Genomic DNA, 12,182 nt, shown 5'->3' with positions numbered 1-12,182 from the left:
TAAAAACGTAACTGTAATCGCTCTAGACACCATTGAAGTACGCATGCGCATTTGTTGATTCTCCCTGCTCTGCTGTAAGAATAAAATCAGTTAAAGTCCAGCGCTCGACCTATCGTTTCTTACTTGCGCTCCTAAGTCATTATTTTTTCGGTTAGCGCAACGATGTATTCATTGGCTAAGATCAGTCTTTGGATCTTTTTAGAATAAAATATACTCCAGCTCTATAAAACAAATAATGAATTAGGCCCAAGCATATAAGACGCGTAAGAATCCATGACTCCGCGGCGAGCTGGTGCGGAAACCTAAATCGGCGTCGCCGCCTGTCTTTTCTTTTTGCGTCTTTTCTTGCAGCCTCTTATCCTAGACAAGAGCGTTCATTTTTTTTTCCTTTCTTTCCTTTTCTGTTCAACGGCTAATGTACTCATACAGCTCAATATATTTTTTTATCTTCAGTGTCCCTCTGACGTCTGCACATTGTGCCCGCATGGCCAGATAATGAATCTGGATTGGTAGTTTCTGCGTCTTCTGTTGCTTCTGCCCTTTCTAAAGTTTTAATAGTTTGTCGTTGAACTTTATTGTTGGCATGACGTCTGCTCCTTGGACTGCTGCGAGCTGGGGCCAGACCGCTCGCGCTGCCCTTCACTCCAAGTTTGCAAGCGCTTGCTCGGGAGTCGCAACAGGCAACCGGCCGTTCACCATAGCAGCGCATGTCGAGCTTTTCTTGGCTCTTCTTGGCTGTCTAATGACCCTTTGAAAAGGAACTGTCAATGTATTCTCACGGTGTGCGTCAGGCCATTAGCACGAAGCAGAGGAAGTGGCAGCGCGAGCTTTATTCACATGTCTGCGACAGTTCAGTGTATTCGTGTTTCGACTTGCTATAAACACTCAAAAGGTGTGGAGAGAAGGGAGCATATTTGGAACTTTGATATTTCAGTTCTGTGACATAAATCACAGGTACGAAATATCTACTGAGTTTCTCACATGCGTAACTGAATTGTATGTCATGAAACCTCACTGTCCTGCATGTACGAGGTCGTCCACACTTTGGACGAAGACCTCATCAGCTAGAATTAAATTCATCATAACTTCGACATTTCTCCTGCTTTGTGAGAGAGTTGTTTCTATATGACTTCTAATACCGATATCTATCGACGAAAGATTTTTCTACCAGCCTAATTTGAAGTTTAGCTGCTAGAACCACTGATTTACTATTGATGTGTTTCCCTTAACGGTGAACGGCCTAGAACGCTACAAGTACCATCAGTGATCATAGTCGCTCCGCACTGCAACTTATGCTCGCCCTTGCTTTTGATGATGCCTCTGACGTAGATGGTGCAGATGAACGCCTGATACAAGCTCTCTGCCGAACGGTATGTTAAAACTGGGAATATTATTATGCTGCCGCTTCATTATTTTCCTGTGCAAACTTGCTTCAATATTCAGCTGACATCAGTCCTCGTATTTTTCTCATTCTCTTAACCCGATACCTGTATTTCATGACGCGTACTTATTGTAAATCTGCTTAATACCGTCAGCGGGGTGTTCTGCATGCATGCAGGGCCGGTAGCCCTTGACTTCCCTTGATGCCTATCCTATGCAATGCATACCAGAAAATGCTTTTTTAATTGTCTGTTGTTGTTACGCCTCACTAAAAGCGGACAGCATTGCAGAAACTATATGGTTGGGGTCAGCTATGGACAGGGATGCCGCCATATGTGACCCCAACTATATAGTTTCTGCAATGCTGTGCCATGCAACAGATTCTAACCACATTCAGTCGAATGGCCACACATGGACGATATACCTGTGACACTCTCCCTTGCCCTCGCCGCTTTTCGCATTTTTTTTTTCAGTGGATGTACTTTGCTCTCTATCTCTGTTTTATCTTGGTAGCTCCCCTTCCCCCGTTCTCCAGTGTGGGGTAGCAAGCCGGATTTTCTGTTCTGGTTGACCACCCTGCCTTTCTCGTTTTATTCGTCTGTCTTTTCAACCACGCGCTGGGCGCTCATATAATGCGTACTAGCCAAGAAGCTACGGTAATGGGCGTTAACCAGTTAACGCGCAGGGACATTTGCGGCAGCCCGAATGGCAGTGTGCTGCAGCACTGGGTCAGGGCGACGCTATTTCTCTTTCTTTCTCCTACACAAGTAAACTGCCCACACCATCGCGTCTCTGCGCACCAACTCGCGCGGAGCTTCTCGCGGCCAATTGCGATTGTTCCGGAGCAGACGTCACAACAATATGGTGGCGCCGGCGGGCAACGAGTAAAATCATTACTAAACTGATTGAACGATTGCATGCGGCCGATATCGTATAACGACAAAGCGCCAGCAGGAAATGCAGAACTTCAAGCAAGTAGGGCTCGTTTAGGTCATATGTGAGCAATATTTTGGCGTCATTTTCGCACTGCTAACATGACCGTTATCTACAGCGTTTTTTGTGACGACGAACGTGTTTCGCCGATTCGGAGCACGGAGCTACTGAGACGCTAGCTGTGTCCTTCGCTAGTTACACATTCGTTGAAAAGAAGCAGCTCTGCTGGAAAGTATCACTGAAGCATGAAGAGGTCGAGCGTATGTGCTGTGAACAACACGAAGCGACACTCGCCACAAGCAGAGCGGACATCGATAATGCAGAGGGTGTATATTTACAAACGGTGCTCTCTACGCCACGGAAATCGACTTGCACACCGGTGACAGCATGGGGTCGCACGTGGTGGTGGTGGTGGTGGTGGTGGTGGTGGTGGTGGTGGTGGTGGCGGTGCGACGAAAGCGCAACACAGGGGAGAACATAAAACAAAGGAGAAAAAAAATAAGGAACGGGCAACACTTACTCTCCGGAACAAATCATCGGAACGGAGACTTGAGCATGTGCAAAGCGAAGTCACTGAGTCTGGTCAGTTTCGCTGACAGCCAGAAAGAGAGGAGATTCCACGTTAGCAAAATCTGGGAACAGTCAGATGCCCTGCGACAGCTTGCCATGTGCGAATTGTCGCGCACAGAGCACAGACACCAACAGCACTCACACCGCGCCCTTCTTTGTATGCACACCTAAAGAAGTACAAAAGAAGCCTCTCGGAAGAGCATTGCTTGGAAAGCCCCGTTCTCACCGCTGATTATACGCTGCGGTATATGTATACAGACACACGCACTTATCGAACTAAAATACGGCGCGAAGTGCCTTCATGCAGAATCTCCATTCAAGCTATTCCTGTGAGGCAAAGGGCTCGCAAGAGCCTTGAAGCCAAGGTGGTATGCAGATTGTAGGAGTGGCTCACGAACCTAATTCGGCTCACACAATGGCGTGGCATAAATAAAGGCATCCGAATTAACATCAAAATGTTGCGAGCTACCTGTCAACACACAGTCTGAAAGAACGCTGGAGAATCCTTTAACGTGAGTACCTTCAATTGTAACGTACATATCACAAAAAGAGCTTAATCATAATTCTCTTTAAATCATCCTTTAATCTACAAAAAGCACACAAGGTGATCATAAACGTCTAGGCCTTAACAAAGAAAACTCCTCTGGTGAGACCGTAGTGATCGGGTTCAGTTGCCACCTTCCTCTTCCTCTCGTCCTGCCCCGTGACTGCATGTTCCACCCTGTTCTCATCTAATCAGTACAAAACGTTGTACGCAATATGGGTACCTGTGTTTCAGGACTGCATATAAGATTATTCTGTTCCAACTCCAGTTCAGCTAATTGCTAATAAATATACTACACCTAGTGGTTTTCTTGGTACGTATTATCCGCCGACATTGTGATGGATAAATAAAAAGAAAGAAATGATTCCACAAGTCCTAAAATGAAGGAAGGCGAGGTTGTGACTCGCGCTTGACCATGTGGGTCTTACCAAAGTTTTCTTCTTTAGGGGTGCATCTCAACTGCCGGGAACGCACACTCGGCCTTTGTCGCGACATTGTTTTATGCCATCCAGACGTTTGCATTCTAGGCTGTGCTCCTGTTACATTCTCCCTCGCAATTCTTTCCACTCACCAGAGCACAGAGAGGCCGAGATAGAATAATCGCGCGTAACTACATGTACACGAAGCTCATTATTTTATTGTTATTAATAATTTTTTGTAGTACCTTGCGACTTAATACGCAAAATCGTGACACATATTACTGCTGTTTACTTAACCGCGAAGCTAAAGCATGTACTGCCTTCACATAACGGGGGAACACAGTTAAAATAAGCCTCATTGAAAGCTTTAGCATATACCAGGTGCTTCCTTTCATGCGGAACACATTTTTTTATAGAAACTGTCATCTCTAGGACCATGCCGATCTTGCAGATAGGCTTGAAGCCAGCTTGTTCTCTTGGTTGATTGAAGGCAAGTATTGCCCTTATTATATTGGAAATTATCTTTGTGAATATTTTGCACAATACTGAAAGCAAGCTAATGGACCTATGATGTTTCTATTCTTCAACGTCTCCCTTCTTATGGATTAGTATAATGTTGTCATCCTTTGGTGTACTTGAAGATATGAGGCACTGCCTATCATATGTGTCTTAATATATGCTACGAAATACAAGCGTGGTCCTGTTAACCGTTTCCTAAAAAGCGCGCCTCTAACAATTCGGGATCGACGATCCTAACTGGAACACCGACGCATTTTTTCAACAGATATGGGAAACAGATATTTCTGAAATGAAGCTAGTCTTAGAATTTCTGCTAAGAAGGCATGACTTCAATAGTCTACGGCTTGAATTTTGTAAACATGTGCCTTAAAGTTAGTAACTAAGAAGTTAATGCGTATATTAGTCAGTTAGCGAAATTAACGTTGATATCTTTCTTGCTGCTAATGTTCACTTAGCCACGTAGCCTACCTGCAAGAAAGGCAGAGCCCTAGATATAACAGTTTATTTTTTAAGTGATCCGCATAAAAGCAAATACCTAATATGGTTGAACCTGGAGGCATTGTTTATAGGTGTGTCTTTCGTAAGCTATCTCGGGTATATGGAAGGACATTACGAACATCCACTTTGAAACAAGCTGTTCGCGCACGCCAAGCTCATTTCTGTTTTCGCTTCCCATTTCAATCTCTTTCTAGAATCCTTAATGGCTTTCATAGATTTGGTACAAACGTCACAAATCTTCAAATCGCTCTTTTTTTTTATTGTCTGTACAACGAATGCGTTCATGTTTCTTCCTCGATCTTAGATAACTTTCGTGTCTGAGGCAGCCGGCCCTTCGGTGGCGCGTTTTTTCCAGGATATGATCACTTAATAAACAACAAACAACGACTTTGACAGCATCTATTCTGAGACACCCATACCTTGATATTACGACATTCAAAGCTTCCAGCTGGCAACCCGATTACTGCATGACACTGCATCAAATCGGCCTCTCCGTCAGCGTACACAGAACGTGCACACGAGTACACTGCTTCAAAGTTATGTGGTACACAGACGCCTTCAGCGCGTGCACTCACCTTCCTTCGCTGCCGGGTCCGGAGACCTGTCAAGCGACGACGAGCCGCTGGAGAGCGGCACGGTGATCTTGACGTCTCCGGCCGAGGCCCAGGCCGTCTGATGGGCTAGCGGGGCGGCCTCGGCGGTGGCCGTAGCAGAGCCCATCCAGCGGTTGTTCTCGGGCTTCAGGATGGAGATGGGCGTGGCGGGCCGCGCCATGCCCTCGCTGCAACGCCGACCGTAGGGGTGGCCTGCCTCAGGCAGCAGGCCGCCGGCGCCCTTGGAAGGGGACAGCGCGAACGCTGCACGACCAAATGCCGCTTAGGTGACATCGGGCACGATTCTAGAACGAAGACTTGTTACTTATGCGCGGTTATCCTGAGCAAAGCATCTTGGAACTAGAGGGAATTCAAACCATCGTGTCTGTTGCTTGCAATCAGGTGAATCACTTGTGATGAATGCCTGCGTCCAAGTGGTTATGCGTCTCGATGCGACCAGGCTCATCGCGTAATTCTGGGAGCTAGGGCGGCTCGTGTAACGCTCGAGGCAAGGCGACATCGTTTTACGGCATGCAGACAGCGCTTCTGTCAGGGCCAACGAAGAAGGTGACACCTTGATTCTGGCACGCACGGACACTCGATGCGTGAAAGAAGCCCGCGAATACACGCAATATTGCCGCGCGACTGGCCGCTCGAGGCACTTTGCGTGTATTCGCGGGCTCCTTTCACGCCCGGAAAAACACTTTTATGTAGCACGTGTTGAGGAGCAGAAAGCTGTATCGGGTGTTTTTAGTGTCGCTCTACAATTTTCTCATTGACACTTTTCATCTAATTATAATATTTGTGAAGTTGATTGAGTTATTAAGACTAATTATAATTAGGAAGAATGAAAAAGATAGAGTATCTCCGAGCGACGGCAGACCTTTGTTGTGTCCAGCTACACGGCATTTGCATATTTTTTTCGCTCTGGTTAAAGTTAGCTGGGACGCCTTGTATATGGTTCTCAGCAACAGTGGTTGCGAGACGCACCACAAGATACGAACCAACCAGGTTGTCAACAACAGCAACGCATGCCGGGAACTTGGGATTCCGGAGCACGTGCTGCAGCGCAGTGGTAAGGTTCTTAAGCGAGAACAAAGCAGCGAGTGCTAACAGTGAACATCGTTAACAAGCGCATACACTTCCGCGCTATGGCTTTGCGTGAAATAAATCTTTAAACACCTGGGCAAATAATAAAGAGATATAAGTGCAGAAAGGAAAATTCAGGAAGGTTAGGACTGTCCAGTTGGCTCTACCGTGCACGTGGAGAGGGCGGAATGGAAGTGAAAGAAACATAGAGGAGAAACAGAAGAGGCACCTCAACAGCTCGCGATGCCACCCGAGCGCTTCTGCAATCGTCGGAAGCAATGGGCTTGAGTACCAGTCTATATAATCGCTGCACCTTGTCTAGTCACGTAGAAAAGCGCTCAAGGATCCAGCTCCCCCCTAGAGGAGCACGTATTCATACCTTAATCTCTTATATAGTGCACTTAAAGAAGCAGTAAGAAAGGCACTCGCCCTATAGGCCTTGCTTGGAACCAGTTGGTTGAGCCTCAGGCGTATACAGTACTCACAGACGTGGCGTATGTCAGGCGATACGGGGCTGGCAGGAGGCTTCGAAGGCGTGCCGAGGCGCGACTGCGACGGCGACGAGTCGGCTAGCGCCAGCAGTGACGACAGTACGTCCTCCAGGGTGACGTCTCCCTGGCAACTGGGACGCTTCTCTGCCACGAGCGCTAAAAAAGAAACGGGAATGTATGTATATCGGGTGGGCATTTACACCGATAAGGGTTTCCTTATCGTTTATTTTTATCTTATTTTTTTACGTATGTGAATAAGGGAAGTTGGGTGGCGAGGGAATCGCTGGTGCGAGCAGTAGCCATAATCTTCAGAAAATATAGCATATGCGCACTTCTTCACGCCGCTGAATGGCTTCATTTTTACAAAGTAGACATATGCTAGATAAGGCGCACAAGGACCTCACAATATATTTTCAACGGTTATAACCAGGCTGCCGCCGCTACACTCCGCATGCGCCCATCGTGTACAGAGGTTTATTATTATTATTATTATTATTATTATTATTATTATTATTATTATTATTATTATTATTATTATTATTATTATTATTATTATTATTATTATTATTATTATTATTATTATTATTATTATTATTATTATTATTAATGCAAGCGCTTGTAACGACGCTTTTAGGCAGGACGCTAAGTCTTTCCTCTCAAACAATTTCAAACTAAGAACACGCAACCTTATCCAGGGTGTTGCGCGCCGATTCAAATTATGTAGAGCGCAGGTACCAACATTCTTGGGCTCTCGCAAGGATCATATGCTAAACCACTAATTGAAACCACGGCTGTGTATTGGCATTATCTTGCCTGTCCACCTTAGATTAATTTCATAACTATAATTCAAACTGTTCATGAGCCCGTCTGTTCCCTGTCTACATTTCCAGTTGCGTGCGGCTGGAACGAGTTAACTGGTTCGTGCCAGTTTGGTATGGTCTATTGGCAGCGTTTATAACTGCTTAACTGCTTTCAGCTGAAAACTGCAGATCCATGCACTTTTTGGTTCGTTCAGGTTGAAAACTAGATATAGCTAATTTGTAATTTCATCCAGCGCGTTTAGTGGGAATACCGTTGACATGGCACCAGCCGGCAAAACCAGAAGTGCCTCTCTGGCCACATTTAACTTGCGACGCCACATTGAAGAAGTCACGATGGCACGTTCTGGTACAAATTGTATGTCTGAGAATACTGGTCTAGTGCAAATTATTTAGCAGGTATTGGCTACAGCGGCGTTAAAGATTGTGTTAATTTGACATCGTAGCCGGGAGTGACGATTTAAACGCTCATAAAGCTTTAATACTTCGATCTTCTCAGGCATGTAAATGCAATTCAGGCGTGCTGTGACGGTGCAGTGTGCAGCGGAACACAACGCGCGCGAAACTCAATCAGCATCGCATCGACAAGTCGTTCGCCAGTGGGTGACCGTCGCGATCACGTTTTGGGCAACATCAGGGCGGTATACGTCAAGCGCTCGGTACATACCAAATTCATTCCACCCGGAAAGAATTATGTCCCTGGTTTCCCGAATTAAATGCCCTTTGATATCAGTATTACGCGAATTAACTTTTTAATTACAAACTTTAGGGGAACATATTGTCATTGGGAAATTGAAGCCGAGGACCAGTGAAGTCATGTCTGCTTAGCAGAAATCCTAGAGAGAGAGAGAGATAATGCAGGAAAGGCGGGGAGGTTAACCAGACTGAGTTCAGTTTGCAACCCTGCACGTGGGGAGGGGGATGGTGGAGTAAAATAGAGAAATAGAGAGCAGACATGAGTCAATATCGCACTTCCACGTGCAATAAGTTAGGCGCGGGATGTCTACAGTCGGGCATTCAAGTCTGTTGCCTTCAGGTACTGAAGAAGCGCTCAAATGGCTTTCTGGGCTAATGAACTGTGAGGCCAGGCTCCCAAGATCTTTGCTTCTGTAAATGGCCTGTCATCCAGTCTATTCAACGAACACTGGAGAGTCTGACGTTGCTTTTCAAAGCGAGAGCAGTGTCACAGAAGATGACTGATGGTCTCTTCACACTTGCACTTAGCGCACATTGGTGAGTGCGCCATTCCGATACGATAGCTGTAGGAGTTAATTGGTGAGTGCTACTCCTACCCACAGCCGACACAGCAGTGTTGCGTCACGTCGTGAAAGGTTTGCTGGTAATTTAAGCTTGAGCGATGGGTCGAGGCTGTATAAACGACACTTAGAGTTCTGTGGTGTATGTCAGTGACTTAACGTGATGGTACGAGCGAGACGGCGAAGCTCTCTTGCAGCGTCTACTTTCGATAAAGGTATAAGGAGTGTCGGTGCGCCAGCCTGGGCACGTCGGGCGGTGTCATCGGCGAGGTGATTACCAACGACGCCACAATGTCCCGGCAGCCACTCAAAGATGATATCATGTCCTCGTTCGGAAGCGCAATGGCAAATTTCGTTCATTTTGGACACCAGTTGTTCATAATTACCCTGTAGTAAACCTCGGAAGATTTGGAGAGCCGCGTTCGAATCACAAAGTATTGCCCATTTGCTAGGCGGTTCTTTTTCAATGTATTCGACAATAGCGCGAAGAGCGGCCAGTTCGGAACCTGTAGATGTTGTGACATGTGAAGTCTTAAACTTGATGACGACCGATTGAGATGGTATAACAATGGCGCCCGTCGAACTTTCCGAGACCGAACCGTCCGTGTAAGCATGGATCGGGTTAGCGTACGAACAATGCAAAAGTGCCAATGTGATCTGCTGCTTCAGGGCCGAGGTGGTCAGGCAAGCCTTCTTCACAATTCCAGGAACAACAAGGTATACAGGAGTATTTTCAAGCACCTCAGAGGTGATGGCGTTCTTGTTGCGGGCGAGTATTTCAATGACAAAAGTGCTAGTTAGCCGCAACTAATCTGGAAAACGCTGTCTTGGGCCTTTTCTCAGGCAATCAAGCGAAGTGGTGGTCAGGGACTCTGAATATATGGCGAACATGCGCCCCAAGTGGATCGACAGCTATATAAGTCGTTACTGGGTGGTCTCTCGCTATGGCAATTGTTGCTACGGTTGAAACACGTCAAGGTGGCCCCATACATCTTAGAAGCGCTTGGCCCTGAATGCTTTGTAGGACACGGGTGTTAGTTTCATTGGCAATTGGACAGCACTGGTGTGCTATATCGAAAGTATCCAAGGAACAGCGTCCTGTATAATTGAAGCATAGATGCCACGGACGTGGCCACGTTTTACCGGCAAGATACCTTAATATATGGGCGATCGAGGTAAGCCTCTCCTTCAAGTATGAGAAGCGGGATCTCCATGTAAGGTCTCTGTCAATAATAATGCCTAGGAATTGCTGAGATTTTGCATATGAAATTGTTTGGTGGTCAATAGAAATGGGATGCCAGGTCATGGGCTTTTGGGTAAAAGCAACTAACGCGCACTTCTCGGTCGAAATATTGAGGTCTTGAGCACGCAGCTACGACGATGTTAGGGTCACTGCTTTTTGGAGCCGTGCACGCACCTGGGGACGAGTCACTGCCGAGGCCCATGTGCATATGTCGTCAGCATATATGAAAAGGTTGACTGCATGTGGTAGAATGTCGGCAATTCCAGGGATTGCAAGGTTAATTCAACAAAATGGGGCTAAGAACCCAGCCTTGCGGGACGCCACGGGAAGTGTAAGGGTCAGTGGTTCGGGCATCCGCACTTTGCACAAACAAGGATCTTTTCAATAGATATAGCTCCGAATCCACCGAAAGATTCGTCCACCAATTCCGCTATTTTTCAATGCATCAAGGATGGCTTCATGCGTTACATTATCATAGGCGCCTTTAACGTCAAGGAAAAGTGCAACCGATATACGTTTGAAGTATTTTTCTTGTTAGACGGACGTCACGAGGTCGATGGCGTTGTCAAAAGAGGAGCGGCCTCTTCTAAACCCAGCCATGGCCGCGGGGTACACTGTAAAATAATTTACACAATTTTTACTTTTAAGGGTGTAAATTATCTTACAATGTATACGTTGTGGCGCTCAAGATGAAGAATGGTTCTCTAGGCGTGTGAGAACCAGTCTTTCCAAGACCTTACCAACACAGCTGGACAACGCGGTGGGTCGGTAGGATGCTAGGTCAAGTGACGACTTTCCAGGCTTCAGGAGCGGTATCAAGGGATGGTAGATGTCGACTTATGGAATATTACAGCCAGTCATGGAATGATGGCGTCGTTGCTGAGCAGAAATCCTATAACTAGCCGTTCAAGTTATGCTGCTGCATTCAAGATATTCAACCTTAAGATGAGCTACGAAATATACGGGCGTTGCAGTAAACTGTCTCCTAAAAACGCGCCTCTAACAGTTCGGGATGATCCTAATTAGAACGCGGAAACATTTTCCAGCATATTTTGGGAACGGATATCTATAAAGTGGTGCTAGTCTTGGGATTTCTGCTAAGAAGGCAAGACTTCACTACTCTTCGGTTTCAATTTCGCAATTACAACATGTACCCTAAAGTTAGAAGTATAAACGTCGATTCATATGTTTAGTTAATGGGATAGTTATTGTTGAAATTTTTGTTGCTGCTAATGTCCGCCTATCCACGTAGCATATCTGCACGAACGGCAGGTCCCTTAATATGACAGTTTCAAAAATACTGCAGATCCAATGCACATGTTGGAATATGTGCGGAGCAAAGATTTGGTAAAGCGGTTAATGTAGTACTTTACAACTAACAGCGCGGCCAACAATTTTGTTTACTTTCATGCTATTCAACATCCAATCACATGGAATCTGTATGTTTATCCACCACAAAGGGCACAACATTACTATCATGTAATTTTTATGTTTATGCACTGCATCGTTCACAAGCTCTGCCGAAATTCGAACTCCAATTCGGGTAGATGCACAGTGTGTAAGACGTATACGCAGCCATCTGGCGAGGACGGAGGCGGTTAATGATGTTCGTCCAGGAACGGGTGATGGTACGCACAGCAAGCTACTACACGTATGAAGCAACATTTGGCGTTTCTGCACCTCATGTGTCACAGTGGCGCATACTCATTCTGGAGGATTGGCCAAGAACAGGCACACCCCCAGTGGCACATACCGACTGGCTAAGTCAACGAAAACAAAGTAAATCCAAGAATTCGTGAAATACAATTCACCGTTCTATTAACAGGTCA

At 46.1% G+C, this 12,182-nt stretch overlaps 1 protein-coding gene across 3 annotated transcripts in view; it reads right to left on the bottom strand.

The window, feature by feature from the left end:
• LOC135906745 (uncharacterized) overlaps window positions 1-12,182 on the bottom strand; it is a 312,903-nt gene that overhangs the window by 19,159 nt on the left and 281,562 nt on the right. Inside the window, exons 3-5 of one of the 3 annotated variants that reach the window (XM_070521817.1) lie at window positions 7,031-7,192; window positions 5,439-5,720; window positions 2,652-2,681 (exon numbers count right to left, since the gene is read on the bottom strand). In XM_070521817.1, the coding sequence (XP_070377918.1) occupies window positions 2,652-2,681; window positions 5,439-5,720; window positions 7,031-7,192 (474 nt within the window). Of the gene's footprint in view, window positions 1-2,651; window positions 2,682-2,833; window positions 2,906-5,438; window positions 5,721-7,030; window positions 7,193-12,182 lie in introns of all 3 variants that reach the window. The other 2 variants (XM_070521819.1, XM_070521818.1) reach the window with 2 other exon arrangements.

This window comes from Dermacentor albipictus, chromosome 1 (genome assembly GCF_038994185.2).
Source record: "Dermacentor albipictus isolate Rhodes 1998 colony chromosome 1, USDA_Dalb.pri_finalv2, whole genome shotgun sequence".
Taxonomy (NCBI): domain Eukaryota; kingdom Metazoa; phylum Arthropoda; class Arachnida; order Ixodida; family Ixodidae; genus Dermacentor; species Dermacentor albipictus.
The sequence above is the reverse complement of the archived record's forward strand: the minus strand, read 5'-3'. Positions and strand labels throughout refer to the sequence as shown.